A 27259-nucleotide genomic window follows, 5' to 3' on the forward strand; every position below is an offset into this window, starting at 1 on the left:
GGTCTCCTCGGTTCCGGTTCCTATGGCTGACCCGATGTATCACTCAATGGGGGAAGCTGCTGGTGACCCCTCCAATCCTCATTCTCATTCTCATCCTCAACAACCTCCGCAACAGCAACAATACGCAGGCTACCACCCCGGGGCGCCTCCGCAACCAGGAGCTGCCTATCCGAACCCTTCTCCGAATCAATGGTCCACCTACGGCTCTCCTCAACAGCAGAACCTGCCTACCAGCCCGAATGCTGGCTATGATGCCGCTGCCGGGCAGCAAGCACCCATGGGTGCAGCTGGAGACCCCGGTATGGCCGGATTGTCCTCCCAGATGAGCGGGCTTGGGATCGCAGCAGATGCTGGAGCCAGGTCACATCGTAAGAAGCATCGGCATGCCCATCACGATATTGGTGTTGCTGCCCCGGCCCCGGCCCCGGCCTTTGGCCAGGGAGCGGCTGCCACGGGGGCCCCGCAACCAACATCCCAATTCCTGAATACTGGTCTAAATCAAGCTCCGCAGCCTGTCGCTGGTGCTTCCCCAGGATACGTGCAGCCAGCGCCGGGAATGACCTCGCAGCCGGGAATCACTACTGGAGCAGACTCGGTGTCCACCCAAGGCAGAATTGACCCTGAGCAGATCCCCAGCATCCCCCGATCGCGCGACTTGCCTGCTCAGTACTATTTCAACCATGTCTATCCAACAATGGACCGCCACCTCCCCCCGCCTGCGTCGATCCCCTTTGTGGCCCATGATCAGGGTAACTCCTCGCCCAAGTATGCCCGTCTGACACTCAACAACATCCCCTCGACCTCCGACTTCCTCTCCTCCACCGGTCTGCCTCTGGGCATGGTGATCCAACCCCTCGCACCTTTGGATCCCGGCGAGCAACCCATCCCCGTGCTGGACTTCGGGGACATTGGTCCTCCGCGATGCCGACGATGCCGAACATATATCAACCCCTTTATGTCTTTCCGATCAGGAGGCAGCAAATTCGTCTGCAATATGTGCACCTTCGCAAATGATACACCAGCCGAATACTTTGCGCCCTTGGATCCTTCTGGGGCTCGCGTAGACCGCATGCAAAGACCGGAGCTGATGATGGGCACAGTCGAGTATTTGGTACCCAAGGAATACTGGAACAAGGAACCAGTGGGCCTACAGACACTCTTCTTGATTGACGTCAGTCGCGAATCTGTGCACCGAGGTTTCTTAAAGGGCGTCTGTGAAGGCATTGCTGAGGCTTTGTATGGCGAGGATGGAGCCGTTGATGGCACCGAGGGTGATGAAACGAAAGCACGGAAGATCCCTGCGGGATCCAAGGTCGGCATTGTCACGTTCGACACGGAAGTTCACTTCTACAATCTCACCGTAAGTGCTCATTTTTCCCTCTGTAATAACGAATCGAGACTTCAGGAATGGATTTGTTGGCTGACAGGAAATTCAGGGCACATTGGATCAGGCGCAGATGATGGTTACGACCGACCTAGAAGAACCGTTCGTGCCATTGAGCGAGGGCCTATTTGTGGATCCATATGAGTCCAAGTAAGAAGGATACAACCGCGATGCTTGGATAAGCTGCTAACAATATGCACTAGGTCTGTGATCACATCGCTTTTGGAAGGGATACCCAGTATTTTCGGTCATATCAAGAACCCTGACCCCGTCGTTCTCCCAACACTCAATGCCGCTCTTGCAGCTCTTCAGCCCACCGGCGGAAAGGTCATCTGCGCAGTATCCAGCCTGCCCACTTGGGGCCCTGGACAGTTGACAGTGCGTGAAGATGTGAAGATTCACGGGACGGATGCAGAGCGGAAACTATTTACCACAGAGAATCAAGCATGGAAGAAGACAGCGAGCCAGCTGTCTGAAGCGGGAGTGGGAGTGGATTTCTTCATTGCCGCCCCTGGTGGCACTTACATGGATGTGGCGACAATGGGTATGTTAAGGATACGAACATCTGGAATTCGATGCACAGGGACTGATTCATTCAATAGGTCATGTGTCTGCTCTAACGGGCGGCGAGACTTTCTTCTACCCAAATTTCCATGCACCGCGCGATTTACTCAAGATTCGCCGGGAGATGGCCCATGCCACCATTCGGGAGACAGGCTACCAGGCGTTGATGAAGGTGCGGTGCTCAAACGGCTTGCAAGTATCTTCTTACCATGGAAACTTCGTGCAACATACCCTCGGCGCCGACCTCGAGATCGGTGGCGTAGATGCAGAGAAGGCCATTGGCGTTGTGTTCAGCTATGATGGCAAGCTGGACCCCAAGCTTGACGCTCATTTCCAGGCCGCACTCCTCTATACCTCTGCTGATGGCCAGCGTAGAGTTCGTTGCATCAATGTGGTGGCCGCAGTTAATGAAGGTGCCATGGAGACCATGAAATATGTCGATCAAGATGCCGTGGTAGCTGTCATTGCCAAGGAGGGTAAGTCGATAATATTCTGCATTTTCTGGTTAATCTTCGGACGCTTATATCTGTATAACAGCTGCCTCGAAAACGCTCGACAAGACCCTCAAGGATATCCGTGCCAGTATCTCCGAAAAGACGGTCGATATCTTCAGCGGATACCGCAAGAATTTCTCCGGGTCACACCCGCCAGGCCAGCTGGTCTTGCCGGAGAACCTGAAAGAATTCTCGATGTACATGCTCAGTCTTATTAAGTCGAGAGCGTTCAAAGGTGAGATTACCTCCCAGGACACAGCCAATGTAAACCTTCTGCTAATACATCTCGGCAGGTGGTAACGAGTCATCGGACCGCCGTACTCATGACATGCGCATGATTCGATCCCTCGGATGTACAGAGCTATCTCTTTATCTCTACCCTCGTATCATCCCCATCCACAACCTGCAACCAGAAGACGGCTTCCCCAACGAGCAAGGCCAACTTCAGGTCCCACCAACACTACGCGCTAGCTTCTCAAAGATTGAGGAAGGGGGTGCATACCTAGTGGACAACGGACAAGCCGTTCTACTTTGGTTGCATGCTCAGGTCTCACCGAATCTTCTAGAGGATCTACTCGGACCCGGGGCGAACTCGCTCCAAGAACTCAATCCCAACACATCATCCCTGCCAGTATTGGAGACGCATCTCAACGCTCAGGTGCGCAATATTCTGCAATACTTCTCAACAGTGCGTGGGTCTAAAGCAGTCACCATCCAACTGGCCCGGCAAGGTCTAGATGGGGCGGAGTACGAGTTCGCCCGACTGCTTCTGGAGGACAGGAACAACGAAGCCCAAAGCTACGTGGACTGGCTGGTGCACATTCACCGGCAGATCAATCTCGAACTTGCCGGTCACCGCAAGAAGGAAGAGACGGGTGACAGTACATTGGCCAGTTTGTCGGCTATGCGGGCGCCGTACTGGTAAGAGTGGGTTGATCTATACTCCCCCGGCCCAGGCACCATGCCATGCCATGCTCAAGGGGATTGTTCGATGCAGCCTAGCCACTACGAGTATCCTCACCATCTGGTCCCCGTTGGGGTAGCAGGGGTCCCCTGCTACGAAAAAGGGACGGAGGGACGAAGGCCATCTGATCAATCAGAGGTGACTCAGTGGCTGTGAGGTGGTGGGGGGAGACCACAGCGGGGTGCCACAAAAGACGCGAGACCGGAGAAGACTTTTCTTTTCTTTTCATTTTTAATTTCCTGTACACAGTACTCCGTATACCAGGTAGTCCTTTTCTGATCATTGAGCATTACCATTCCGACCACTATGTATGCCAGTGTATATTTACCCTCAAACTACGGAGTCCTCCGGACTATGTAGTAGTACATAGATAGTACGAGTAGGCCTGGCCCATTGGTGGATATGGCAGCCGCCCAGTGCCTTTGTGCCCTAACCGTCTTTACCCTAGAGTCGACGCTAGCACGCAGGTACGGAGCACAAAGGGCGGTCTAGAATCACGATGGCTTTCTGGAAGATCGCCAAGGTACCTTGGACTAGGCAAAGAGGCCCTCCCATCGCGATGGAAAGAGGGACTAGTTCGGCCCACCAGACCGTTAAGGTGGCCACCGGCCGCGGAACGGACGCGAGCTAAGGCCAGGACTAAAAGGCGATCGGAGATAGGGCGGGCATGGTATGCAGGAAGAATCTGTAAATCGAAAGTATCAGAAGTATACATACTTGTCTACCAAAAAACTCTGCAGATGCTGAGTCAGGAAGAGTTTATTTCCTGTTCCTGACGAGTGGAAGAGCTGGGGCCACCGGCGACCGGCGAACTGAACAGGTAGGTGGCACTCCATTGTCATCACAGCAAAAAATCAAAGTCAGCAAAATAAAAAGCGCATCGCCACCCTATTAGGGCCGACGTCAGAGGCGGGTTGATGGAGACCAAGAATTTTCGGCGAGTGGAGTTTTTGCCCAGGGTTCCCACCTGGTAGTGACCAGCGATATTCAGGGACCAGGTGGATAGTATTCAGCTCGTCTATAGAGAGCAAAGGTCGAAAGGGTCTCGAAAGTGTGCTCAGGCAAAAAGAAGTGTACGAGTAGTCCACATCTCATGGAGGGTGGAGTGGGACCAGACACGTCGAAAAGAGTAATCGTACATAGTTGGCTGGCCATATTAGCAATTGCTGGCTAGAATCAGATGGCAGCTTTGACGCCCGATGAACCCTTCGGTAAGGAGCCTGGGAACACTCGTTTTAGCCTGAAGGCGAGGTATCGCCTACTCGTTATGATGGTGATGATGCCTGGCCACCACCACCAGCAGGACAGCAACTTGCAGCGGTCAGTGCAGCCACGCTGCCGAGCTGTGATCTGCTATGACAGCTGTCGTGGAGATTAGCCGTGGCTCTGGGTCGATAGATGTCAAAATTTTCTCGTCTTTGCCCCTTTCTTGCCTGTTGAATTATGTTCGCCATTGGAGGTTCGTTCTGTCGTTTTGGAGAACCGCGGCAGGTCATCGAGCGGATGACGTGGGGGAGAGAGAGATTTGCCCCAAACGGTTTATTGCCACGCTCTTTGACCACAATAAGGGAGGGCGAACACCTGGTCTGTTAGGAACTGTGCCACTGCCACTATCCCAAAGTCGTATGCTCACGCACTATACCATCGAACACGTCAATTCGAACACATTCGTTATTCGTTATCACACCGCTTCACTACGAGACTCAAAAAAGATACATGCGCTGGCGGAATACGAGTTGATTGCCAATTTCAAATCAATTAATTCCCCCCCAATGTTCAAACCATGTACATGCTTCATTTTCGCGCCTTGTAGACGCCCAGCATCTCCAATGTGACATCCTCCCTCTCGACGGTACCCGCCATGATTCGCCCCCTCCTGACCCACACCTATTTTCGATATTTTTTTTCTTTTCTTTTTCTTTTTCTCTTTCTTTTTCTTTTTTGTTCGCCTTTTACCCTCGTCTCCACTTGTCTCCAGGCCTTGAATCCATGGATCTGGCCCTGCGTGGCTGGATCCACCACGTTTCTTTTGCAGCGGTGCCTGTCCGGGGGACCTGAACAGGGACCCCTCCAAAATGTTATAAAGACCCCCTTGTGCACCCTCGTTGTTTCGAATCATCATCACAGTCCTTTCGAAGTATCACCTTCATTTACTATCCTTACCTTCTTTCGAGTCGATCTCGATACATTCCTTTCATCTGTCGACCAGACCTTCTCTTGACTTATCCAGTCTACTATATCCCCATCCACGTCTTTTCAGACACGTACTTCCAAAACACACAATCGCCTTACCATTCGTTCTCTGAACAATCTACATCACATTCAAAATGATGTTCACCAAGTCTTTCGGCATCGCCGCTGTTTTCGCTACTCTTGCCTCCGCTTTGCCCGGTGGCATGGTCCGCCGCCAGGCGACTGCCGATAGCGGCAGTGTTCTGATCACCAACACCCTGAACCAGGATATCTACGCTTGGTCCGTTTCCCAGGACGTTGGCCCCATGCAGATCCTCACGGCCAATGGTGGTACCTACTCTGAGAAGTGGCAGACCAACCCTAACGGCGGCGGTATCTCCATCAAGCTCGCTACCGACCCCAACCAGTCCGACGTCCTGCAGTTCGAGTACACCCAGGCTACTGATACTATCTTCTGGGACCTCTCTTGCATCAACATGGGCACTGGCTCCGAGTTCACCAAGTACGGCTTCGCCGTCGTCCCCTCCACGGATGCTTCCGACTCTTGCCCCCAGGCCATCTGCAAGGCTGGTGATGCCAACTGCGCTTCTGCCTACCTCCAGCCTACCGATGACCACGCTACTCACGGTTGCCCCATCAATACCGGTCTGGGCCTGACCATCGGCCAGTAAATCTATCATTTACTCCGTCCCGACTTTATGATCTGAGCTTGCTCTTTTACTTCTCTTCTTTCCATTCTTTCCACCTTGCCGGTTGACCCGCGCACTCTTTCAAAGGGTCTTTTTTATTCTCTTCGTCTCACTTTCCCTCTGTTGGGACGTGATCCTTTCTTTTTACTTCTTCTTTCCACCCAAGTCGGTGGCCCTTTTCACCCAACAACCAACAAGATTGGACTTGTTTCTTACATGTTCGGTTGATTCGACATGTCTCCCCTTGTGGGCCGGACGTTGTCACGAGACTATGATTTTTTTTGATGTATATGAATACCCCCGGATTTCCAGGAATATGGGAGCTTGGCTTCCAAGGAGTTTTATGGGGGAGATAGACTTGTTATAGAGAGGTTGAATAACTACCCACGTTCATCCAAAAAAATTTGACAATTTTCACACTATAATTTTGCCCCATGTTTCATTGAAAGACTTGTAAATTCTCCTATTATTATCGAGGGGGCCTTGAGGGGCAGGTTGGCTTGAAAGAAAAAGCGCACGAAGCCCCCAAGCCACAAAGTCACAAAGCCATGAAGCCATGAAGCCACAAAGACCAACGAAATCTGGATCCAACCTCGGATTCAATCATGGCTGGCGATGTCCCTGTGTGGAACTTTGACAGACCGAGTTTCATTTTTTTCGTGCCCAAAGAAGAATGTGTGGGAGGGGTTCAAGTCTAGACCAAGTGATAGACAGGGACCCTCCAACCGGATGGACTATTCGTTTTATTTTTCTTTTTTGACAAAGTTCAACTCCATGCACGATCTTCCCCGTGCTCCGATTCGCCCATCTACCACACCGAGGCGCTGGATGGTGGAGACGCCCTTCACAGCGGAAATACAGCCGCAGCCATTCGTCGTCAACTGTAGATCCTCCACCAGTCGGAAGGCAAGCCTCGACCCTGGCCGTTGCATGCTGGAGTCGAAAAACTCCAGTGTTGTACGTGTCGCAGTCTCCGTTCCCCGCCGAGGCTGAGATAGAGAGCGAATGATCAGAGATCCGGGCGCACCGTTCGTGTTTCAGATACCTGGACCAAACAGGTTGTTCTCCTAATATCGTTCGCTTGAACGGAAGGTGCCTGTTCGATTGTACTATGCAGACACTTTCAATGGCCATGTTCCGCCCACACCAGGCGCTGCCAGTGTGTTCCTGAATATGCGGTCATCGGATACCCACACCAGCAACGAAGAAAATTTGCACATGAAAACCCACGAAAAGGTACGAAAGTTAACTGCCGACGTCTCCATGCCGACAGAGAACACGGTTGGCCACTGCCTAGTGTTGTTCCTGTGGTTCCGATGGAACTTCACCGATGACAGTTGGTTCGGGCGCTGCCCGAGTTGGGCGAACCAAACCTCATCCATGGACGATTGGTGGATCGTCCAATGGCAATACAATTCTACCCATCGGCTGAAGGTTGAACCATTCTACACTTCTTCGCCGATTAAAAGGTAACGAGGACTCTATCCGAAAGTTCGAATAAAAAGCCCGCTAAGCGTCCCTTAGCCCCGCTGGTCTTTCGACTAGAATCATCCGGAAGGAATTGGGGGAACCTTAAATCGGCAAATTTGAACTTTAAGACTACTCGGATACTCTTTTGGTTTTGCGAAAAGGTCAATTCGATGAGGAAAACCGTTTCTTGGTCTTGACGATTTCCGTGGATGGGTTCTTGGTGCCGGTGCCGGCGTGATGCTCTTTTGGTGCCCAACTGGTTTGGGCAAGAAGACGAGAAAAAAAAAAGCCACGACAGGATAGGCGTGACTCAATCTTCATCGTCGAATCTCGTCAATCATACCGAGAATTACTAATGGAACAAATATTGAATTTGCGCAGCAAGCGGCCTTTCTTGCGGTCGCGATCCCGGCGGCCTCCGACGCTTCCGGTTGACCGCGTCCTACCTGCGTATGGCTATACTGTCGCCGAGATCGCATCACACTAGAGGAGGGTCATTCGATGATCCCAGAACAAAAAGAAGAATGCTCGACTGATTTGTATTCACACGCTCGCAAGGCTGAGCAATGGTACCTACAACACTGCCCAAGTAAATGGTATCAAGAACTGTTTCTTCGGGACTTCCACCATTCGCGCCACCGCTCCATTGTCCGATTCGATCGCATCACCTTGAGAAAGGCGTATGCGACGAATCGATAGATGATAGTGCACACACCAAGTGCCATGATATTTATTGGCCCACTCTTGTCAAGGTTGTATAGAGAAAGCACTTGCTCCCCGGTTTCGATGGGACACTGCCCATTTGCAAGCCGCTGGGAAGCTGAACAGTCGAAATGCTGCCCATGAAGGGAGTAAGGGGCAAGGTTGGCAATGGCATACTTAATCGGAGAGAGGTGATTGATGCCTTGCAAGACGTCATTCACATTTAAACTCATAACGCCCCCCAGAATTGTCGAAATGGAGAGTAAGATCGAAGTCACGTTAACGGCGAAACCCACGTGCGAAAACAGCGTGCAGAACACTATTCCAACAGATTCGCCGCAGCTGATGATGCAGAAGCAGTTGAAGGCACTGATAAGAAACATTTGGACACTGCGCTTGAGATTATCCGCAAAGGCAGCCATCACTCCAAACACCAACGCCGATATGATTTCAAATGGGATTTCAATCGCCGTGTAGGATAATATAAAAGTCTCGGCTGAGTAGCATCTGTCGGCCTCTTCGCGATAAAAGACGTCGCGCTCGTTCGGGTATATGGCGATGTTTTGAAGCATACCTGTTGGAAATTAGCCATTGCTTGATAGAGTAACGGAACGACGGGTCTTCTTCATTACTGACCAACGAAGTACAACGCGGCAAACTCTTGAATGAAGCCCATCCGTGACTGCACTGCAGGGTAATCGTTTTTCAGTGGCGCAAAGAATAGTGCCATGATAATGGCAATGCCGACAATCTGCATTGATCGGGCCATCACAAGCGGTGGCTGACGCCAAAAGTTCAGGAAAGATCGATGTAAAACTAGTGGGAAAGTGATGCGAAACGGCAGCATCTGTCGGTGGAGACTACCTAGCTCAGCTGGGGTTGCAATTTTGGACGAGGTACGCTCAAGTTGGGGGATCGCATTGGTCCATTTAGTGATGAGCTTCTGCACTCGCTCGCGAGTCAAGATCTCACGATCTTCCTGCTGGAGATCGACCGTGATCAGGTCCAAAACAAAGTCGGCTGGGTTAGTCGACCGTGGGCATTCATGACCCAATGTAGCAAAATGCGCCAGCATTTGCTTTCCAGGTCCTGCATATACTGGATAACCGCCGCGAGCCAAGAGCAGTACCTGTGAGAAATGATCAAAGAGATCTGAGCGTGACTGATGGATTGTCATGACGAGTGTACGACCTTCGGCCGCAAGATCTTGAAGTACTTCTATTATCGACATCGCTGTAAAAGCATCAAGCCCTGATGTTGGCTCATCCAGCAGTAGCACTTTTGGATCTGTAAGGATCTGAATGGCAATCGTGACTCGACGCTTTTCACCACCGCTTATGCCTTTGATAAGTTCACTTCCGATGAGATTGCCGGCGCATTCTTTCAGTCCCATCTTGTAAAGAATCTCCTCGGCTCGACGATTCTTCTCTTCGCGCGACATCCACGTCGGAAGCCGCAGCCCTGCTGCAAATCTAAGGCTCTCACGGACCGTCAAGGACGGCATGAGAGCATCATCATCTTGCGTCACGTACGAATTCACTGAACGAATAACGTTTTCAGATGGCTCGGCCCCATTGTAAAGCATGCGCCCGTGGACTTGGTACTTATCTCCGATCGAGTCATGAAGTCGACAAGCAATGGAGTTGAGTAACGACGTCTTTCCGCTGCCTGATGGTCCCATGATGATATTCAATTCGCCTGGCCGAAACTCAGCAGTGATCGGTCGCAGAATCTGAAGTTTCTGTGAAGCTTTCCAAGGAGATCGTCGCTTTTGGATTTCCAAGGCGTATTTGTCCAGTGATATAGCCAGCTGTCGTCCCTCTTCCGCGGGACGAATTGCAATCTTTGCTTTCCCAGCGGACGGATCTGGCTCTGACTTTCGAGCCTGTGCAATATCAATCGCGAAACGATTATACTGCAGCAAGAGGCCAGCGACAAGATAGTGGCCGAATGCAAACGCCACGAGGACCACGATGGGTCGCCAGATCCAATTGGACGGCATGCCCAGGCTCTCCATAATGTACTTTCCAGTATATTCTTTACACTCTGGATCCAGCCCGTCGTCGGAATATGGACAGTCATAAAACTGACCGAGCTCCGAACTTCCAGTTCCAATGAACTCATTTGCGCAAAGCGCTCCAAAAGTGTAAAAGGTATAAGCACACCACTTTAACCACCGCACATATACCGGAATCTGCTGCGACTGCACGAAGTATCCACAGGCAAAAGATTGCAGAGTAAACGATAGGTTGCCCACAAGGCTAGCTCCTGGAAAGCTCCTTGCGATGCCTATCGATACGGCGGCAAATGTGACAGCAATGTAATGCGTAAGAAGTGCCAGGGCAAAGAAGATAAAGAATTGGGCCACTTCCAGGCGATATCCGACCATGAAATAGAAAATTATGGAGAAGAGAAGTGGGACAGGTAAGTCTTCTAGAGGAAATCGTGCAAGTCGGCGACTAAACAGAAATGCCGGAACCCCAACAACTCCTTCGTTGCGCTCCCGATCGAAAAGCCGAATGTCGATTGTCAGCCGGTAAGTCTCGTACAAGAGAATCAAATAGCCATTCAGACTGGAAGCGGTATACAGGCTACCCTGCCGTGAGCGTATTCCCGCTAGATCTTCACCGAGCTGCAAGAAGATCCAACCACAGATGACAGCCATGCCAACCGCCTCAAGCAAACTCCCAGCAACACCCATTGGATCTCGAATGGTAGTTTTGAAAGTGCGCGATGTAAGCACGCGCAACTGTCGACGAAATGATACTGTTTTCATGCCTCCCGTATTGACTCTGCCAAGTGGTGGCATTTCGGCGTCTTCTTTTTCAGGATTCCCAGTGCTCGACGGTTGTAAAAAACGAGATCGCCATGTCTCCCGTAAATGGTCAACCCGGAAATGCGACGCTGTCTCCTGGGCTTCACTTCGATTATCGATAGCAGCCAGATCGATGAGGTATTCGGCAGGGTTCACAAAAGGGGGAAGAACGTGACCACACTGCTCGAAATGAGACACCGAATCTGCCACAGGCCCGCTATAGAGGGGAGAACCTCGCGCCAAAAGGATCACATTGTCGAAAAGACTCCAAATTTCCGAGCGAGGTGCGTGGATAGAGACGACAACCGTTCTTCCATCTTGTGCTAGTCGCTTTAATGTCCGAATGATCTGAAAAGCACTGGTTGCATCGAGACCAGTCGTTGGTTCGTCGCAAAATAATACAGATGGGTTTGCAAGTAGTTGTACTCCAATACTGGCCCGTCGCTTTTCTCCGCCACTGCATCCCTTATGGGCTGTTGTTCCGATTCGTGTATTGGCACATTCCTTAAGCCCCAACTCAAGGATCACTTGTTCCACAACGGCACGACGCTCTTCTTTGGTGGTTGGCGGTGGTAAGCGAAGATCAGCCGAATATTGCAAAGTCTCCCGAACTGTCAGGGTGGGTATCAAGACATCTTCTTGCATAACATAGGCGCTGCGAACACTATCAATGTTCGTGTTACCGTTGAAAGTGGTCGTTCCCGACCTATCTGCCCTGGACAAGGACATACGGCCAGCCATTAAGTTGAGGAGAGATGTTTTGCCCGATCCACTACTCCCAATAATGGCTGTTAAACTGCCACTCAGCATGGTTGCACTCACCCCCTGAAGGACATTTTTCGAACTGCCTTTGATCTTGCGGCCGCGGAGGCGCTGCCAGATTTCAGCGGGTGATGTTTCCCATATTGGAGAAGATGTGTCAATGTCGAGAGAGAGATTCTTGATGTTTACATCGACAGGATTGACTGCTCGCAACGAAAGGTTGTAGACCTCGTTCAGGAGACCAGTATCAAAGATTGCGCCTTTTGGAACATCAAGTTCAGAAATAATATCGTCCTCCATAGCGAATATCGGACCTAGTACTCCATACACGTAGAGAGATCGTCTTGAAAACACCTACTCCGTATTCGTGTCGTCTTTGACGTTTGGGAGTCCACAGGCGGTACTAGTATTGGTGGGGGAGGGGGTCACTGTTAAAGACCAGGATAATCCCACACACTATTGTATCTCTAGAGACCCCTGTTTAAATGTCTCGGCTGCATTGCGTGTGCTTCTTGCTCTCGTGAGCTTGGGTGATGTGCAAGAGTAGGCAGTTTATGCTGGATGCCGGATGATGGCAGAATGACGGGATCTGGATAGATCCACACCAAAGTCAAGACATCGCCTAGGAATCCTCTGTTATGCCCTTCATGCAGTTCACCACCTTGCGCTGCCACATGCGATGGGATGAGATCCACATTTCCCCGAAAAGTAAGCCCACCCGGCCAGTAATATTCCGGCTTATTAATCAGACGTTGACACCTTGCCTAGAAGCGAGGAGGCGCTTTTGCCTAATCGGGCAGTTCTAGACTCAGATTCCCTTCATCCGGCTAGACGATTGCTGGGGGTTATGCTAGACAGCCACAAGATCAAGGAGATTGATGGCGGTAGAAACTTTCATGTCTGTAGTGGCTCACAGGAGTAATCTCAAACTACTTGAGTTCAGCGATTTCATGTAATCTTGATGTATGTACATATTGTATGGTATTGTTCTATTTAACAGTCTCTGGATAATCAAATTATTTAATAACCCCCAGGTCCACTCTGAACGCTCTCTCCATTGGCAACCTTCAGCTCATTAACCATGGCCGACCGAATAACACCAACATCCGTGTTCACAGAGACCATATCGAATCCTTGTTGGATGCGCACGCGAGCATCCTCGCCACCAGTGCCTAGAGGATATTGTTAGTACCGTTGACCGAATCCAAGCATTTAATCAAATGGGCACATACAGAAGATAGCAGCCTTCTTGCCAGCCGCATGGGCAGCTTTCTTAATCCGCTGGATGGCAGCCTCATGCTCCTCGCCGCAACGAGTAACACCCATCTGCTTGGCCAAATCGAAGGGCCCAATAAGAAGCACATCGATTCCGTCCACTGCCGCAATTTTCTCGACCTCCGAAACGCCTGACCGGGACTCAATTTGCACGAAGGTGGTCAGGCCATCATTTGCACCGTTGTCATGGTCAGCACCGGGGTCAACTCCGGGGAAGGAGTGAGGCGCAAACATCGGTCCATAGCCACGAGTACCATGAGGCGGATACCGGGTCCACTTAGCGATATTGATAGCATCGGCCTAATTGATAAAGAAAGGTATGTGAGTTTTGGGTTCCTTCGGTTTAGAATGACGGGAGTTGAGAGCGATTCTAGCTCAGGGCACATACCTCTGTGTGGCACATGGGTGTCATTACACCGTGGGCACCAGCGTCGAGAGCACGCTTGATCATCCACTCCTCGGCACAGGGGACTCGAATAATGGGGCTGACGCCTTCGGATCCGATGGCGTTGTTAAGCTATGTCTCTGTCAGCTACTAGAACAAGCCTTGCGTTGTTTCGCAAGTCAATGTGGGCTTGGCTCGAGTGCTAACCTCATAGTAGTGGTGATCGGAAATAAGACCGTGCTCGGCATCAACCAGAATCCAGCTGAACTTCGCAGAAGATTCAGAGGCGCCGTGGATAATAGTCTTAGCGACACCGGCGCTAGGAAGTCTGTTTACAAAGCAAATGTTTAGTCTGAGGGTCGAGCGAATCTTCTCTTCGTTGCATTATGGTTAATGGGGACGTACGTGAGCCAGAACCCGAAAGCGGCCGAGGGTCCCTTCAGGGCTGATTGGACTGGAGTGTTGAAGGGCATGTTGTTTGATGAATGAACAGGCTAAACAGAGAGTTGAAGAAGTTGGGATGAAGAAGAAAAGGCAATCCAAGAGGGGGAAATTGGAAAGCGTGGGGTGAAGCTCGGGACATCATTGCCGCGGGGGGCAGTCGGGGTAACTCCGCGCGGGGTCTGCTAAGCTGACCGGATACGCCCTACGGCTACCGGATACGCTCTGTGATATCCGAATTCCTGGGGGTTTTAGGTTCTCTTTTTGATGTATACAATATTTATGCTTGTCGTGTCCTATTTGTATCTTTTTATTATTTATTCATGCTAAATCTGATGCTCATGAGATAACTATCAGTTACTACCGTGAACGCATGTCTATCTACTAGCCTCGCGGCTCTCGGGAAAATAAAACCCGAGCCATACCAATCCTTCGTCACTCGAAAGACAGCCCCGGAAGTAATCAAGTGTTTTGATCTTTTGATCTAATATTCAAACTTCTGTCCTCAATGATTATATTCTTCCTCTAATCCCATTCTTCTCTTCTTCCGGGAGCTTCAACTTAAATAGGTTTTCCAAAACTTGAACCCTCTCCTCCTCGGTCTGACAGGTCTGAGGAAGCGTATTCTTTCCTTCCGTATTCTTCTTCACCTGCTCTTGGTCCATGATGACTTTACCCGTAATCTTTCCATCTTCTTGAAGAAATTTCACCACGAGTATCTTCGTTGTCAGGAATGAATCCGGGCTTCGGCTCGTGAAGAAATTCATGACCTCAAAGTCCTTCAGTGTAAACTCAATATCGGTGAAGCTATATCCAATTGCCCACGCTTGGTCTTCGGCATTTCGAAATTGATAGGTCCATCGCCCTTGTTGTCTATCAGATAACCCCATTGTTGTCTCACGGACCAGTCTAAGGTCCTGGGTTCCCAAATTATGCACCACCGAGCCCGAGATCAATGGCAGAGGAACTTTAGGACCATTTCCACCATATCCGACATCTGCCAAATACTGGGTCTGGTCGGAAAGTGTCACAATATTCACGGAATGTTCCCTATCAACAAACGATTATTTTGTTAGAAACTTGAATGCCTTTTCTTTGTCTGGTGCTGAGTAGTACTCACCAACCCGTCCATCCCGCCGGCTGGCCATCTCCTGTTCGATGAAGTCGAGCTCCTGTTAGGTACACCCTAAACCCGAAGAACCGCAGAATATTATAAAAGAATATATTATTCTCCATACAATATCCGCCACCCTTTTTGTCGACAAACTTCTGATAGATAACATTCAGGTTGAGTGAAATGTGAACATCTTTTGCGAAATGCAAAGCCAAATTCTCCTAAGGGATTGTTGAAAAATGATAGGCTTGAAGAACAGATAGAAGATCACTATCCAAATTCGGGCTATTCTGAGGCCAGTATCTGTGGGGCAGTTCAATATGCCGAAGATAATTGTCGACTTTATCTGCGGACAAGGCAGACAGGGTGTCAGAGTCGAACATCCCGAGAAATAAAGATATGATGATTGATCTGTTCAATTTCTGAGAAATTGAGAGGAACAGAAATCAGAGAAAGCTTCGCATTTGACTGTTGAATTCGGCAGTAACCCACTTACCACGATTCCAGAGGGCTGCTAAATGGACCACCCTTTCTGCTAAATGGACCATGGGCCCTTCTGATTCCAGATTAGTATGTAATCTCCATACAACTTTGGTAACACTTAATCTACCTCGATAACGCTGCAAAGATTTCTAGTCCCTTGTTGACCTCTCTAGTCTCCGCCTTCAAGTTTTCATGGCAGACTAGTACCTACCTGAGATGGAATAGATTAGCTAATATATTCTATCCTGGATAGTTACTAGTATGATATTAGAAGACGGTAACTAATAGTAGAAAATAGACAATTGGAAACTTTTCTAGTGTCAATATTCAAATTTGTATGGAGATTACATACTAATCTGGAGTCAGAAGGGCCCATAGTCCATTTAGCAAAAAAGGGTGGTCCATTTAGCAGCCCTCCGATTCCAATTTCTCATTACCATTCTAGGAAAGTCCACGCGGGTGTAGACATAGTCCTCTTTGGCCTTCCTTTTGAAATTGAGTCACTGGCAATAGTTTAGTAATAATTAATCGGCGAAGAAATCCTTCTATGATATAATCGCTGGGCTAAATCGTATAGTTCATCTTCACTCAATCACGGCCCAGTGCACGTCCAACCATCACTATACCTACTGCTACCAGCTTCAAACATGACGCAATGCGTACTCATGTGCATACCAGTAGCTTTTCACGTCATTTAGCTCCGGATTTCCGGTTATTAGTTTCTTCTACATCGTACTAGACAAGACTTGCCATCTAATGCTCATTTTGCTTTAATGACACCATGTCCCAATGGTGGAAGTCTTGGTTTAATGCACTTGTAAATTTTACAGGTAGTGTAACGAACTGGAGTTGTTACCATTCGCGGATGCCTGACGTAGATGGCATCCACTTAGGCATCCACGCCTACATGTACTTAGTTCTATCTCAGCTTCCTCCTTCTTCTTCTCCTCAAGCTATTACTTTCGTCGAACAGCTACTGTTTCCTTTGCTTCGTATGCTACGCCGTACGTTGATCTCTGTGAGCATCTGAGCATCCTCACAGGTAGGCCCAGTTATAGAAAGATAATTCGGTGGTTTATTTGTTTCATCAACATCATGGACTTGGATGTTGACTCTGCTTTTCTGTTTGAAGCAATAACTTCCATTGTAGCTATATACAGGACTAGTAATACTAGAGGGTACGGTCATGGCACTATGTACTACCTATAACAGGCTGCAGCACTAGTATTTCTTTCATCAAATTTAAGAGTACGAGCTTCATTCCATGTATTGGATGAGGAACTCTGAAGTTTGATATTATCAGGCTGATGGAAGGCCAAAGGTCTTTCGTCATTTAAATTGCCTTTGATGATATTTCCCTTCAATCTCAACATTCAGAACCAAGATCCTCAACCAGAAATTTACATCAATGGTATTTTGGGATCAATAGACGTTGTAGGTACTAGCTAACGTAAACCTGTCTTGGCAGACAAGTAGATCAGGCTGGGTAAAAAAAAAGTCAACGGGATAATTCCACTGCGCATGATTGAACTTGAACCATCGTTGTAACGGCCCTAGTGTTAAAATCTGAATCTTAGCACTACGCAGGGTAAACGTGAAAACAGGGCATCTCAACACGTCCACCGTGAATGCTAACATCTCACTGACTAAAATTTCCCTAAGCAAGATCTACAAAAAAAAAGGCATTGTGCTTATCACCCCGCCGCTTAATTTCCCCTGTTCCTGCAGATGATGGGGGCGGAATATCCCAATGCTATCTCCATTGATCATCTTTATAAATGACGCCCGTAGCGCGAGAAAATCACCCGAGAAGAACGAGCACCAGGTTCTCCACATTAAGATAACCTTGGAAGTCGGATCAGCGGAGAATGAATTAGTTTGCTGCAAGTGCTGAGTACTACAATCGCAAAATTAGACTAGAGATGAGAATGCACGTCATTGTACGGCGCAATCGTAGAATTGCTTTTATATCGAATCCTTGGAGTCGCATGGTCGATCTTCTAGAATGCGATGGAAATTTCCTACGATGTTTCGGCCTAGAGGTGGTCTGAGGTACAAAGATACTTTTACAAATCTCCGACATCGGATTTCTTCCTTGTCATGCAATGTCCAGGGATCTTATGAGCATCGCTATTCCAGACCATTTCAAGGCTGGACTTTGACCCACGACTGCTGCAAAATAGTGCGACTGAGTGCTACATACATCATGAAATCCTGCTGGCTAGGTACGCGCTAGCGGGACTGGGATGCTCAGCCCTAAACTGCCCAGAAACCCGGATTCAGTGGAACCAGCCCGAGGTCAAGGTAGTGAGTTCGCATAACATTTCCAAGCCTTGGAGGGTCATCCTGTATATTGAAAAAGGCAAATAGCCATGAGGGTTTCTCTAGACCCAAGCCGACGGATTGCTATGCAGCCCCCTTCTTCAATACGGTTCTACATCGGGCTGAAAAGGTGACATTGAGAAGATCTTGTCCAAGTTTAGAATACATGAAATACTTGCAGTAGTCCCTCCGAACTTGGCTTGTCGGTCTTTCGACAACATTCTCTTTTCCTTAGCTTGTGATCGGAGATCGGAAATAACTGCCAGTGTGAACGACTTGGAACTTGGTAAACTTTCCAATAGTGTAATAGATTGATCAGCTGTGGTAGTAGCTGAAGCTGAAGCTGCCAGTGTCACGGTGTCACTTGCCTACCTAGGTAGGTCATCTTCCAAGGCTGACGCCTGCCTGCCAAAAGGACATTCCAAGGCTCTTGTTGACTGATCTCATTTAACTTTCTGCAACTTGAATTACAATAGACCAAATCTCATTCGCTCCAGGCCTCTTAAAAAACTCAGTTACTTCAAGTTTTACATAGGTACTTTTGCTTATTATACACGTCATATTTCACTTTCACATGAGCAGAAGTTAAGAGTAAATACAAAAGCCATCGTGAATATATACAGCATTGGCCAATCCAGGAGATCCAATAGCTCGCCGTCCAAATAAATCAAATGGCAAACGCCCTGTTGTCATCAATATATGTACCCCGCTGATCAAATATCAGCCCGCCAAAGAAAAAACACCACCTCGACTTTTAGGCTCTGGAATTCGTGCGTGTCTCGTGTAGAACAGCACAGAGGGAGTACAGCTGTAATAAATGGATCTGTCCCGAAAGGGCATGTGATCGACGTCGGTAGACACTCGATCCCCGCCCTTTCCCCAAACCCCGGTCAAAACCCCTTACAGCGGGGTCTGTGAGACAACCACATACCTTTCTGTACTCGCCAGCTAGCATGAACACACACATACAAAAGACACACACGACATGCACAGGCCAAATCCCCCCACCGAATGCAGATGCGGACCCAAAGCAACAAAACAAAAACAAAACGCCACATAACATAGTACAGTCTCCCCGAAGGAAAGATCATCATGTGGAATGTGAGACATTCAAAAACAAGCAGTCAAGAGAAAAGAGAATGGAGAAGTGAAGAAAGGGTATCAAATCAAAGGGTAGTGAGGAGAAGGTAAAGGGGGGGGTGGGATGGAGAGGGCAGTCTAGGTAATGAGGAAGTCCATATTCATGTCATGAATGATCTTCTCCCAATCCCAGCTGTCCTCGATTTTCGTGTCCATAATCTCCCAGACCTGCGTGACAACCTTGAAAGCAGGTTCGATGTTACGTAGGTTTGAGTATGACTTGAGAGTTTCGAATCCTTTTTGGATACGTTCACGTTGCTCTGCCACGAATGCCGAACAGCCAAGTAAGAAGAGTGGCATAAGGACAATGCTGTAAGCACCGGCATCCTGCGGCAAGCGATCCAACCAAGACAGGCCATCGTCGACCACTTGAGCGATCTTCTCGCTTGGACGCGAGGGGCGAATTGTGCGGTAGAGGTAGACCCAAGTAGATTGTCGGTATAGTTGGGCAAGGAAGAAATTCGGGGTGTCCTCCTCGTGCGAAGTCTGCCAGGTCCGAATGGCCGTATCAACCTGAACTGCCTCACTCAGAGTTTGATAGTCCACGGCCGGCTCATATCCCTCATTGAAGCGTTGCCGAATGCGATCCCGTAGTTGGGTGATCTCCGAGATATAGTTGAATAAACCATCAAAGACACCCAAGAACATGCCGGCCTGGGCTCCCGGTACAAAGTCAGGAAGATGTATCCCTCCGGAGTTGAGAGCGGGACGGCGGTCTAGGGAAGTGAGCGCGTTGGAGATGTCATGGTACTGGAAGAACTCGACGATGAACTGACGGAACTTTTCATTCCGTGGCTGCTGCGACACTAGGAGATACCTGGCGGCATCCATGTGCGGCCGGTATTCGCCATTCGTCTCTCCTTCACAGATTGTATTCAAACTGAGGGCGATCGTCGAGGCAATGATAGGGTCCTCCACTAGAAGCTGCTCGTCCTTATCCCCGCCCTGTGCTGAGGAAGCTGTAATGTTGTCCTTCAAGTCCTGGATGGCGCGATGGAAGTGGAAGTATTTGCGCTCCTTCAGCTTCGGTTCCGGATCGAGCCCCGATAAATGCGATCCCGAGAGACACATGAGCGAGTGCATCAAGCCGCGATGTTGGGTGGCCATGGGCAGAAGGATCTCCTTGAAAGGGTTGGAGTCATCGTTAACGAGAGTCAAGACGCGACTGAAACCGTAGACGAAATGGTCGAGGAAGCGGCGATCGATGTCGGTTTCGATTCCGTCGATGAGGAGGGGGAGATTGCGCGGCACCGCTGCCAGGGAGTGGGTGAGGACGGCTGTGGATGTGCGAGGTCAGTCAGTGGTTGATCCTTTGTTGTTTGCGCCCGGTCCAAGTCCAAATGCTAATGCTAATCCCAACCAAATCATACGTACCGTCGGCCATCTTCTGTCTCCCACTCTTCCAAATCTCTTTCGGGGGGTAACCCTCACAGACCACGGCATTCTTTTGACAGTTGAGACACCTGCGACACGTCCAAAACACCCAATTAGTATCAAAAATCGAGAATGAGACTGAGAATGAGAATCGCATCGTGCTGAGGCGACGATGCGCGACGATGCGCTATGTGGACTGCGACTTACGCTGGCTTGGTCTCATCACACTTCTTCTTCCGACGTCGACAAGTGATACAGCCCGTCTTGGAGCGACCCTTGGTGATCTTGGCTTGGTTCCCTGGAGTGGGCAGAGGGTGTTTGCGAGGGCGACCACGTTTCCGTGGAACAGCGGCGGGAGCGCCCGAGTCATGGTCATGGCGATTCCCCACATCCGACGGTTTGATGCTTTGAATATCCTCCTCGTCCAACTCCTCCACTTTGGGCATTTCGTCCATCTCCGCCATCTGTGACTCCAACATATAATCGTCCGACTGGGTAAAGGCGTTCATGGAGATATCCAGGTCCGCTGGAGGGGATCGGTCTCCGCCATGCCAGTCGGGGGAATCGGTGGAAGTATCATCGGGACTGGCGCCGGTACTGGTACTGGAGGTGCTGGCTCGAAGTCCGGAGATGGAGATACCATTCGGTAAATTGGGTAGCGGGCCGGAACATCCCTCATCCTGCAAACCCGATCCGGTCAAATCTGCATGGGCGAATAGCGGAGAATTCTGCATGGACAACATTGAATATTTGGTCCGCGGAAGGGGAAGTAAGGGAAGACAAATGAAGGAAAGGAAAAGGAAAAAGAGGGGGGGGGGGAGGGGAGGGTGTAAGCCCTTCTAACAGAGGGAAAGGACCGAGTGTTGCGCTCGGGAGAGAAGAGACTCGGAGGAGAGAAGAGACTCGGAGGAGAGGAGAGAGGAGAGAGAAGAGGGGAGGGAAAGCGGGCGCGGGTCCTAAATGGGGCGGGGAGGATGGGCGGTTATAATGTAGTAGTAGTACTAGTAGTAGTAGTAGTTATGGGTACTGCAAGTAGTATGCCCAGGTGTACTCCGTATGGAGTACTTTTAGAACGAATAGTGGTTAGAGGTGGGAGGGTCGCAGATCAAACGGATGATCATGTCATGTATGGGATGGGATGGGGAGAGCGAACAGAGAGAGACAGAAAAGAAAGAAAGAGGAGACAAGTGGGGGGCGGAGGAGGCCCGTCAGAATATATTTCATTTAACGAGTACTCGTAGATCGCATTTCACTCAACAGAACAAAATTCGTAATGAAAAGCCTGAGGTCATACGAACTTGAACTGGCTTCATTAAGAGTTTAACTTTGTATGCGGGGGAGGCTGCCCGGTATGTTGGATCGGACGCCCTGATTTGCAGTAATCAAGCGAGGGAAAAATGGGGAAATGTGAAGAGGGAAAAAAGAAATGAAAAAAATGAAAAAAAGCAATAATATTTTTGGTCGATTTACATTCGATTTTTCCCTTTTTCTTTTTTTTTAAAAAAACATTTCCTTTTTTTTTCTCTCTCTCTCTCTCCCTCTCTCTCCATCACTGGGGGGTTGCCTACGGAGTACTCATGAACCATCGCTCCACAGTGACTATCAGCCCATGCTCGAGAAGGAAGGCGACAAACAGGAAGATCTAGAATGGATCAAGATCCATTATGAGTGCTCTGTACGGAGTACTCCGTATAGTATGACTAGCTGCCAGAATGGGAACATCCATATGTCCATACTCTACTCGATTCCACCGAGGTACCCCGTCCTGGTTCGGGTTTAGGCCATACTTTACTCTGCTGGGTAATAGCTCTACCCTGTCTGTGCCTCAACTTGAAAGTCACCCAGCTAGGAAGCTGGACTGCTAGGCCAGCATTGGCACTGGCACTGGCACTGGCACTGGCACTGGCACTGGCACTGGCACTGGCACTGGCACTGGCACTGGCACTGGCACTGGCACTGGCACTGGCACTGGCACTGGCACTAATTAGGCTGATTGAGTTATAATTCCTCGGCGATTCGCGCATCGCACTTGCAGGGGCAAATCGGACCGCAGGAAAACAAAGCATCCCCCCACAATATTGACCAGGATGGTAAAGTAACGATCGTTCCTTTACTGGTCATTTGTTTCCCATTTTTGTTCGAGGGAAAGCGCGGCAGGTTACACGGGGCCAAAATAGAACTTGAACTCTTACTCAATCTGTGCTCCATCTGTACTCCATACCCATACTCCATACTCTGTACAAATGGCTGGGTCCAACACAATTGATCCACGTATGGCCGAGTACGAGTACTGCAGAGTGTGGTCTTCTCTCTCATCCTAGGCCCAGTCCCTCCAACTTCGGGTCTAAGCGCATCTCCCATCTTCAATTCACACCTACGCCCACTTGCAAGATCCGTTGACTTGGAAATCTGTTACGCAATGCCTGCCCTTGTACGGAGTACTCTGTACCACCCGCCAACAATCTGGGGTAAGTGGGCCAGATCATCTCTAGAGCGACCAAGCACGGACATCCGCTGCAGGAATCGTCCAGATTCGGAGAGCCTACATACGTAGTCTCCTGCCTACGGGTTCCACCCCGGCCTATGATGCGTGTCCAGATCAGTCAATCCATGTTTTCTCCCCTTCCAGCCTCGATCGGAGCTGAGTAGGGTACATGAGTGACATTGAGAGTGACTGTGACTGTCACTTGTCACCTCAAACCATCCTAACCACCACCAGCTCAGGCCCTCATCGAACTTGTGACCTAGCTTCCCTCAAAAGGGAGGGGGAATGTGGCGAGAAAGAGAAGAGACCTGCAAATTACATTACACTCACTCACAGCACAGGACTCGGGAAATCTGCCGGCCGCTCAACTGGGTAATGGGCTAACTCTCACCATAACCCGTCTGAAGTTAATGATGACCCTCCCTTGGTCTCCCTTGGTCTTCTCGTATGATCGGAGTGGCCCCCCAACGGGTAAGCTACCGTTTAGCCATTTTCCATTCGCATCAGCTGAGACCCAGTTGGGCCTCTCCCAGGCAAATCCGCGCGAGAGTTTCAGCAGCGATCCTTGCTAGTTGCCTTCTAGTCCCCTTCAGGCCAGGTACCGGAATTTGCGGGCGCTCAGGGCTCGAGTGGGCTAGTCTGGTCGGTTCAAGGCGACTAAACAGCTGGTCAAACGACCTTATGCAATCCGATGGGGCCCCCTTCTCACTCCGTCCCATCCAAATGGCAAATGGCAAATTAAGTCAATCTTTTTTTTTCCGGGTGTCTTGAGAAGAGATCGCCCTGCAAAGTCTATGATCTGACACTAAACTGCGGGATCCAATCATGCACCCTTGGAATGTGTTGCAGACAGGCTGCGTCTGTCTGGTCTACAGTACTCCGTATAAGCTGCACTCTCTCTCCGCGACGCGGGGCGACCCTCGCATAGAGTAGGAAGAAGTGTTGCATTTCCATATGTGTACATACCCCTGTCCCTGTCCGTGAATCCACCACCCGCACAATCCAGGCGGGTCGTCCCTTTGTGACTCTAATTGACAAGAATGAAGGTTGTTCCCGTCCACAATTCCTCCCCCGTTTGTTGAGCGGAGTGGGGGTGAACCACCCGGTTAGTGCCGCCGAAGTATAGCCTGGGAGTACTTCGATGCAGGTTCGTTCGTTCTACCGGTCGCGCATGGACTTCGTGTTCCTGGTGGGGAAGCGGCAAAAGAAAAGAGACTCTATGCTTGTAAAATTAAACAAATTCAACAACTGCTGGTTGATGCAGCCCAGCTGGTCCCTCTGTATTCCGTACCTGGCGCTTCGTGCGGATGACGCCTCCGAACTAAGAAGGATGATCCACCTGACCTCGTGTACTAATATAGCAGGTATTCCGAGAATGTTGATGATCCCGGCTGGATTGGCTGGCATGCAGCAACGACAGTGATCTTGGGCCTCTTGGTGCAGACTGGCCATCCAATCATTCATACGAACTGGTCTCGGAGGCGGGTGGAGAAGGACTGAGTGGAGAAGTGGGCTAGAACGGGTCCCCCCTTCGGTCGATCCGACGTAATTGTGGTCTTTTTTTGTTCTTGACCCTCTTGACCCTCTCTTGTCTCTCTGGTGTGTCTTTCGCTCTGTGACACGGGATGGGGACGAGGCTTGATGCTCAAGAGTCTAGAGCAGGTCCCCGAGCCACTTCGGCCTATAATAGCACTAATATACAAAGGGCATGGCACATAAGCATGATCCAGCCACCGTTGGTTCGTGGAGGAACAGCCCCAAAAGAAGAAAAGTGTCGAAATAAATTTTGATATTCCCCTTCCCAACACTATTGACCAACTAGACCATCTCCACGAGGAGAAAAGACAAACGAAGTCTCTGTCCGTGAAGCACTGACCAAGAATTTGTCTCTTTTTATACTTAGTCTAGCCCTCTCGCCAATGGCAGCTCTGCTATATGTCAGAATTCCGTCGCCATCGCCAGCGGTCAGCAGTCCACATAGGAACAGGGCGATCAGTACACTGGCATTCCTGAGACATCTAGCGCTGCTTACAATCTTGTTTGATATTCTTAACTTCCCCACTCATCCACACTGGCACCCTTGTCGGCCCTACTCGGTCAGCTTCATATCCATCTCATTCTCATCTCGCGTCCAGGTTACTGCTGCCGCCTTCACCAGTAAGGGAAAATGGCCATGCCGCACGATGACCAGCCAGGCCCCCGCTTTTCCTTTTAGTCAATCCACTCCCAATTTAGTTTTCTTAGTTCAAGCCGGTGCGCCCAGGCTCAGCCACCAACTCGTGTACTCCGTACCTCTGTCCATGATGAAATTGTGAGCGGCAGCTTGCGGGCCGCCCAACCCCGTCAATCCCCCCCCACCCAGGAGATGGGGGCGAGAGCAAGGCAGCGTCTGCATGAAAACTTGAATCATGGAACCTCATGGAATCAGTGTCGCGTGTGCTTCGTACTACGTACGGCGTGAGTGCTCTTTCGTACGGGGTAAATGGATATATGACCAGCGAATGAGACGCGATTGGTTTTGAATAAGCATTCGTCGATTCCCGGAGTGTTGAGACCTGCAGCCCCTTTTATTGACCGGGTCAAAGGACTGAAATTCCGAATACCTCTTGAAGCCCTCAATTTTACATCCCATCGTCCGCTAATTTTCTTTCACTGGAAAAAAAAAATAATCGGTTGGGCAGAGAAAAATGAACTCGCAACGTCCAGAGTTCGGGCCACCGAGTGGATCAAGATCGCTCACATCACCACCAGCTGGCTGTCACTGATCGTGGTCAAGCAATAGTTTGACCAAGCTCATTCAACGGCAGAAGCTTCCTGGCCACTCATTCTGGTATCCATCCAAGGTGCATATTGGCATATGTATCAACTGGCGATCTATTATCAATAGCCTTCCTGCGACCGATAGTTTTGTCTACTCGATCTTGAGGCCAAGCCAATGCTCGAATCTACGAGCACTAGCTCTTGCATCTCCGAGGAACACATCTGAGCGCGATGTAGGGCTTATCGGTAAGTGGAGTATCCCGCACTGCTGGGATGGGTATGATTGACATGTCGGTTAACTATAACCGAATCTTTGAGATAGAACATGACAGCACCTGGACGGAGGTTGAATATGTTGATCATTTTTCTTTATTTTCTCCCGGGTTCTTTGTCAGTCTATTTAGTCTCTCTACTAACTCAATTTTATCTACATATTCTAGTAGAAACCGTTCGCTTCGTCTGTTGTGAAGGGCTGTATACCTCGGAAATCAATAGATCAAATTAAGCCCCTGTTGTCCCAATTACCCGGGACGGAATCATGATAAAGCCCATCACGCCATGATCTGCGCAGATTTATCATGGCATACGATTCGCCCTGACATCTGCGCGTCATCACTAGAGTCTTAATTGCATGCACACGAACTATGTACTGGATCGAAAGAACCTGCCATATCCCTGGCACATGATGACATCTTTCTCCTATGTAGTTCAAATAACTAGTTGGTCGCTAACCCGGTCCCGAGGGAACGGGTCGACCTTAGTTGACGGACACAATACGAGAAAAAAGAAACGTCTGTCCCATGGGGTGGCGAACTTAACTTGGGCAACCAACTCCACGGAGCTGGAAATAGGGGCTGTGCTGGGCTGGTGACCAGAATGGTATACAGGCAACCATGCATCCTTGAAGTGCCTAGGGGAAAAGTGCTTAAGCGATCCAGGATTTTTTGGTTTGCCACGGTATGTAGATAGAGCCTCTTCGGAATAACCGACATACTCAAACACGATCTAGTGGTTCTAGTCTGCTCTTGTTGTCGGCTATCTGTGAAGTGACAATAGTCTTTGTATCTACCTCGTAGCGCGTGGATCCTAACCACAAGGTGAATGTGCCAAAATTTACATTATTCATGTCAGCTGAATCGCGAACAAAGCCGGACCGCGTCGGGTAATTTTGCTGGTCGCTATTGATGCCCAACCAATTTTAGCCTATTTTTCCCAAGCAGCTGGGTCGAGATCGATCGTTCGCAACTGTCCTTGCCTTCGGTCTGGTCTGTCGATCCGAGAGTCCCTCGGGCCTCTTTTAAGCGAAATACTATAGAGAAATAATCAACTAGAAAATACCTCATAACTAAGGAAATTGTTTCGAAACAAAAGATAATGTAAGGATAAGAAAATTGCCTCATTCCCAGGGTTGACAATCGAACAACGATAAGCTAATTAGCATGC

General features: G+C 49.6%; 6 protein-coding genes across 6 annotated transcripts; 2 read left to right on the forward strand and 4 right to left on the reverse strand.

The window, feature by feature from the left end:
• Nucleotides 1–22: 22 nt before the first annotated feature.
• N7509_008657 (Sec23/Sec24 family protein) lies at nt 23–3367 on the forward strand (the record flags this gene model as incomplete). Its single annotated transcript, XM_056633294.1, has 6 exons — nt 23–1360; nt 1437–1534; nt 1588–1928; nt 1987–2424; nt 2486–2677; nt 2736–3367. 6 exons carry the CDS (start codon nt 23–25, stop codon nt 3365–3367), a joined length of 3039 nt encoding a protein of 1012 aa, XP_056483914.1.
• Nucleotides 3368–5733: 2366 nt separating this feature from the next.
• On the forward strand, nt 5734–6270 carry N7509_008658 (putative extracellular thaumatin domain protein; the record flags this gene model as incomplete). The annotated part of the gene is made up of 1 exon (XM_056633295.1): nt 5734–6270. One exon carries the CDS (start codon nt 5734–5736, stop codon nt 6268–6270), a length of 537 nt encoding a protein of 178 aa, XP_056483915.1.
• A 2087-nt stretch (nt 6271–8357) lies between these two features.
• Nucleotides 8358–12337, reverse strand: N7509_008659 (putative ABC efflux transporter; the record flags this gene model as incomplete). Its single annotated transcript, XM_056633296.1, has 2 exons — nt 8358–9034; nt 9097–12337. The coding sequence occupies 2 exons, from the start codon at nt 12335–12337 to the stop codon at nt 8358–8360; spliced, it is 3918 nt and encodes a 1305-aa protein (XP_056483916.1).
• Nucleotides 12338–13057: 720 nt separating this feature from the next.
• On the reverse strand, nt 13058–14170 carry N7509_008660 (HpcH/HpaI aldolase family protein; the record flags this gene model as incomplete). The annotated part of the gene is made up of 5 exons (XM_056633297.1): nt 13058–13209; nt 13270–13612; nt 13701–13829; nt 13905–14025; nt 14103–14170. The coding sequence occupies 5 exons, from the start codon at nt 14168–14170 to the stop codon at nt 13058–13060; spliced, it is 813 nt and encodes a 270-aa protein (XP_056483917.1).
• Nucleotides 14171–14650: 480 nt separating this feature from the next.
• N7509_008661 (arylamine N-acetyltransferase 1) lies at nt 14651–15286 on the reverse strand (the record flags this gene model as incomplete). Its single annotated transcript, XM_056633298.1, has 2 exons — nt 14651–15188; nt 15255–15286. The coding sequence occupies 2 exons, from the start codon at nt 15284–15286 to the stop codon at nt 14651–14653; spliced, it is 570 nt and encodes a 189-aa protein (XP_056483918.1).
• A 3989-nt stretch (nt 15287–19275) lies between these two features.
• N7509_008662 (Zn(II)2Cys6 transcription factor) lies at nt 19276–21305 on the reverse strand (the record flags this gene model as incomplete). Its single annotated transcript, XM_056633299.1, has 3 exons — nt 19276–20474; nt 20572–20660; nt 20779–21305. 3 exons carry the CDS (start codon nt 21303–21305, stop codon nt 19276–19278), a joined length of 1815 nt encoding a protein of 604 aa, XP_056483919.1.
• Between the last annotated feature and the right edge of the window lie 5954 nt (nt 21306–27259).

The sequence above is a fragment of the Penicillium cosmopolitanum genome (genome assembly GCF_028827165.1).
Source record: "Penicillium cosmopolitanum strain IBT 29677 chromosome Unknown utg000009l:1.0-9042332.0:1.0-9050551.0, whole genome shotgun sequence".
Classification (NCBI taxonomy): Eukaryota; Fungi; Ascomycota; class Eurotiomycetes; order Eurotiales; family Aspergillaceae; genus Penicillium; species Penicillium cosmopolitanum.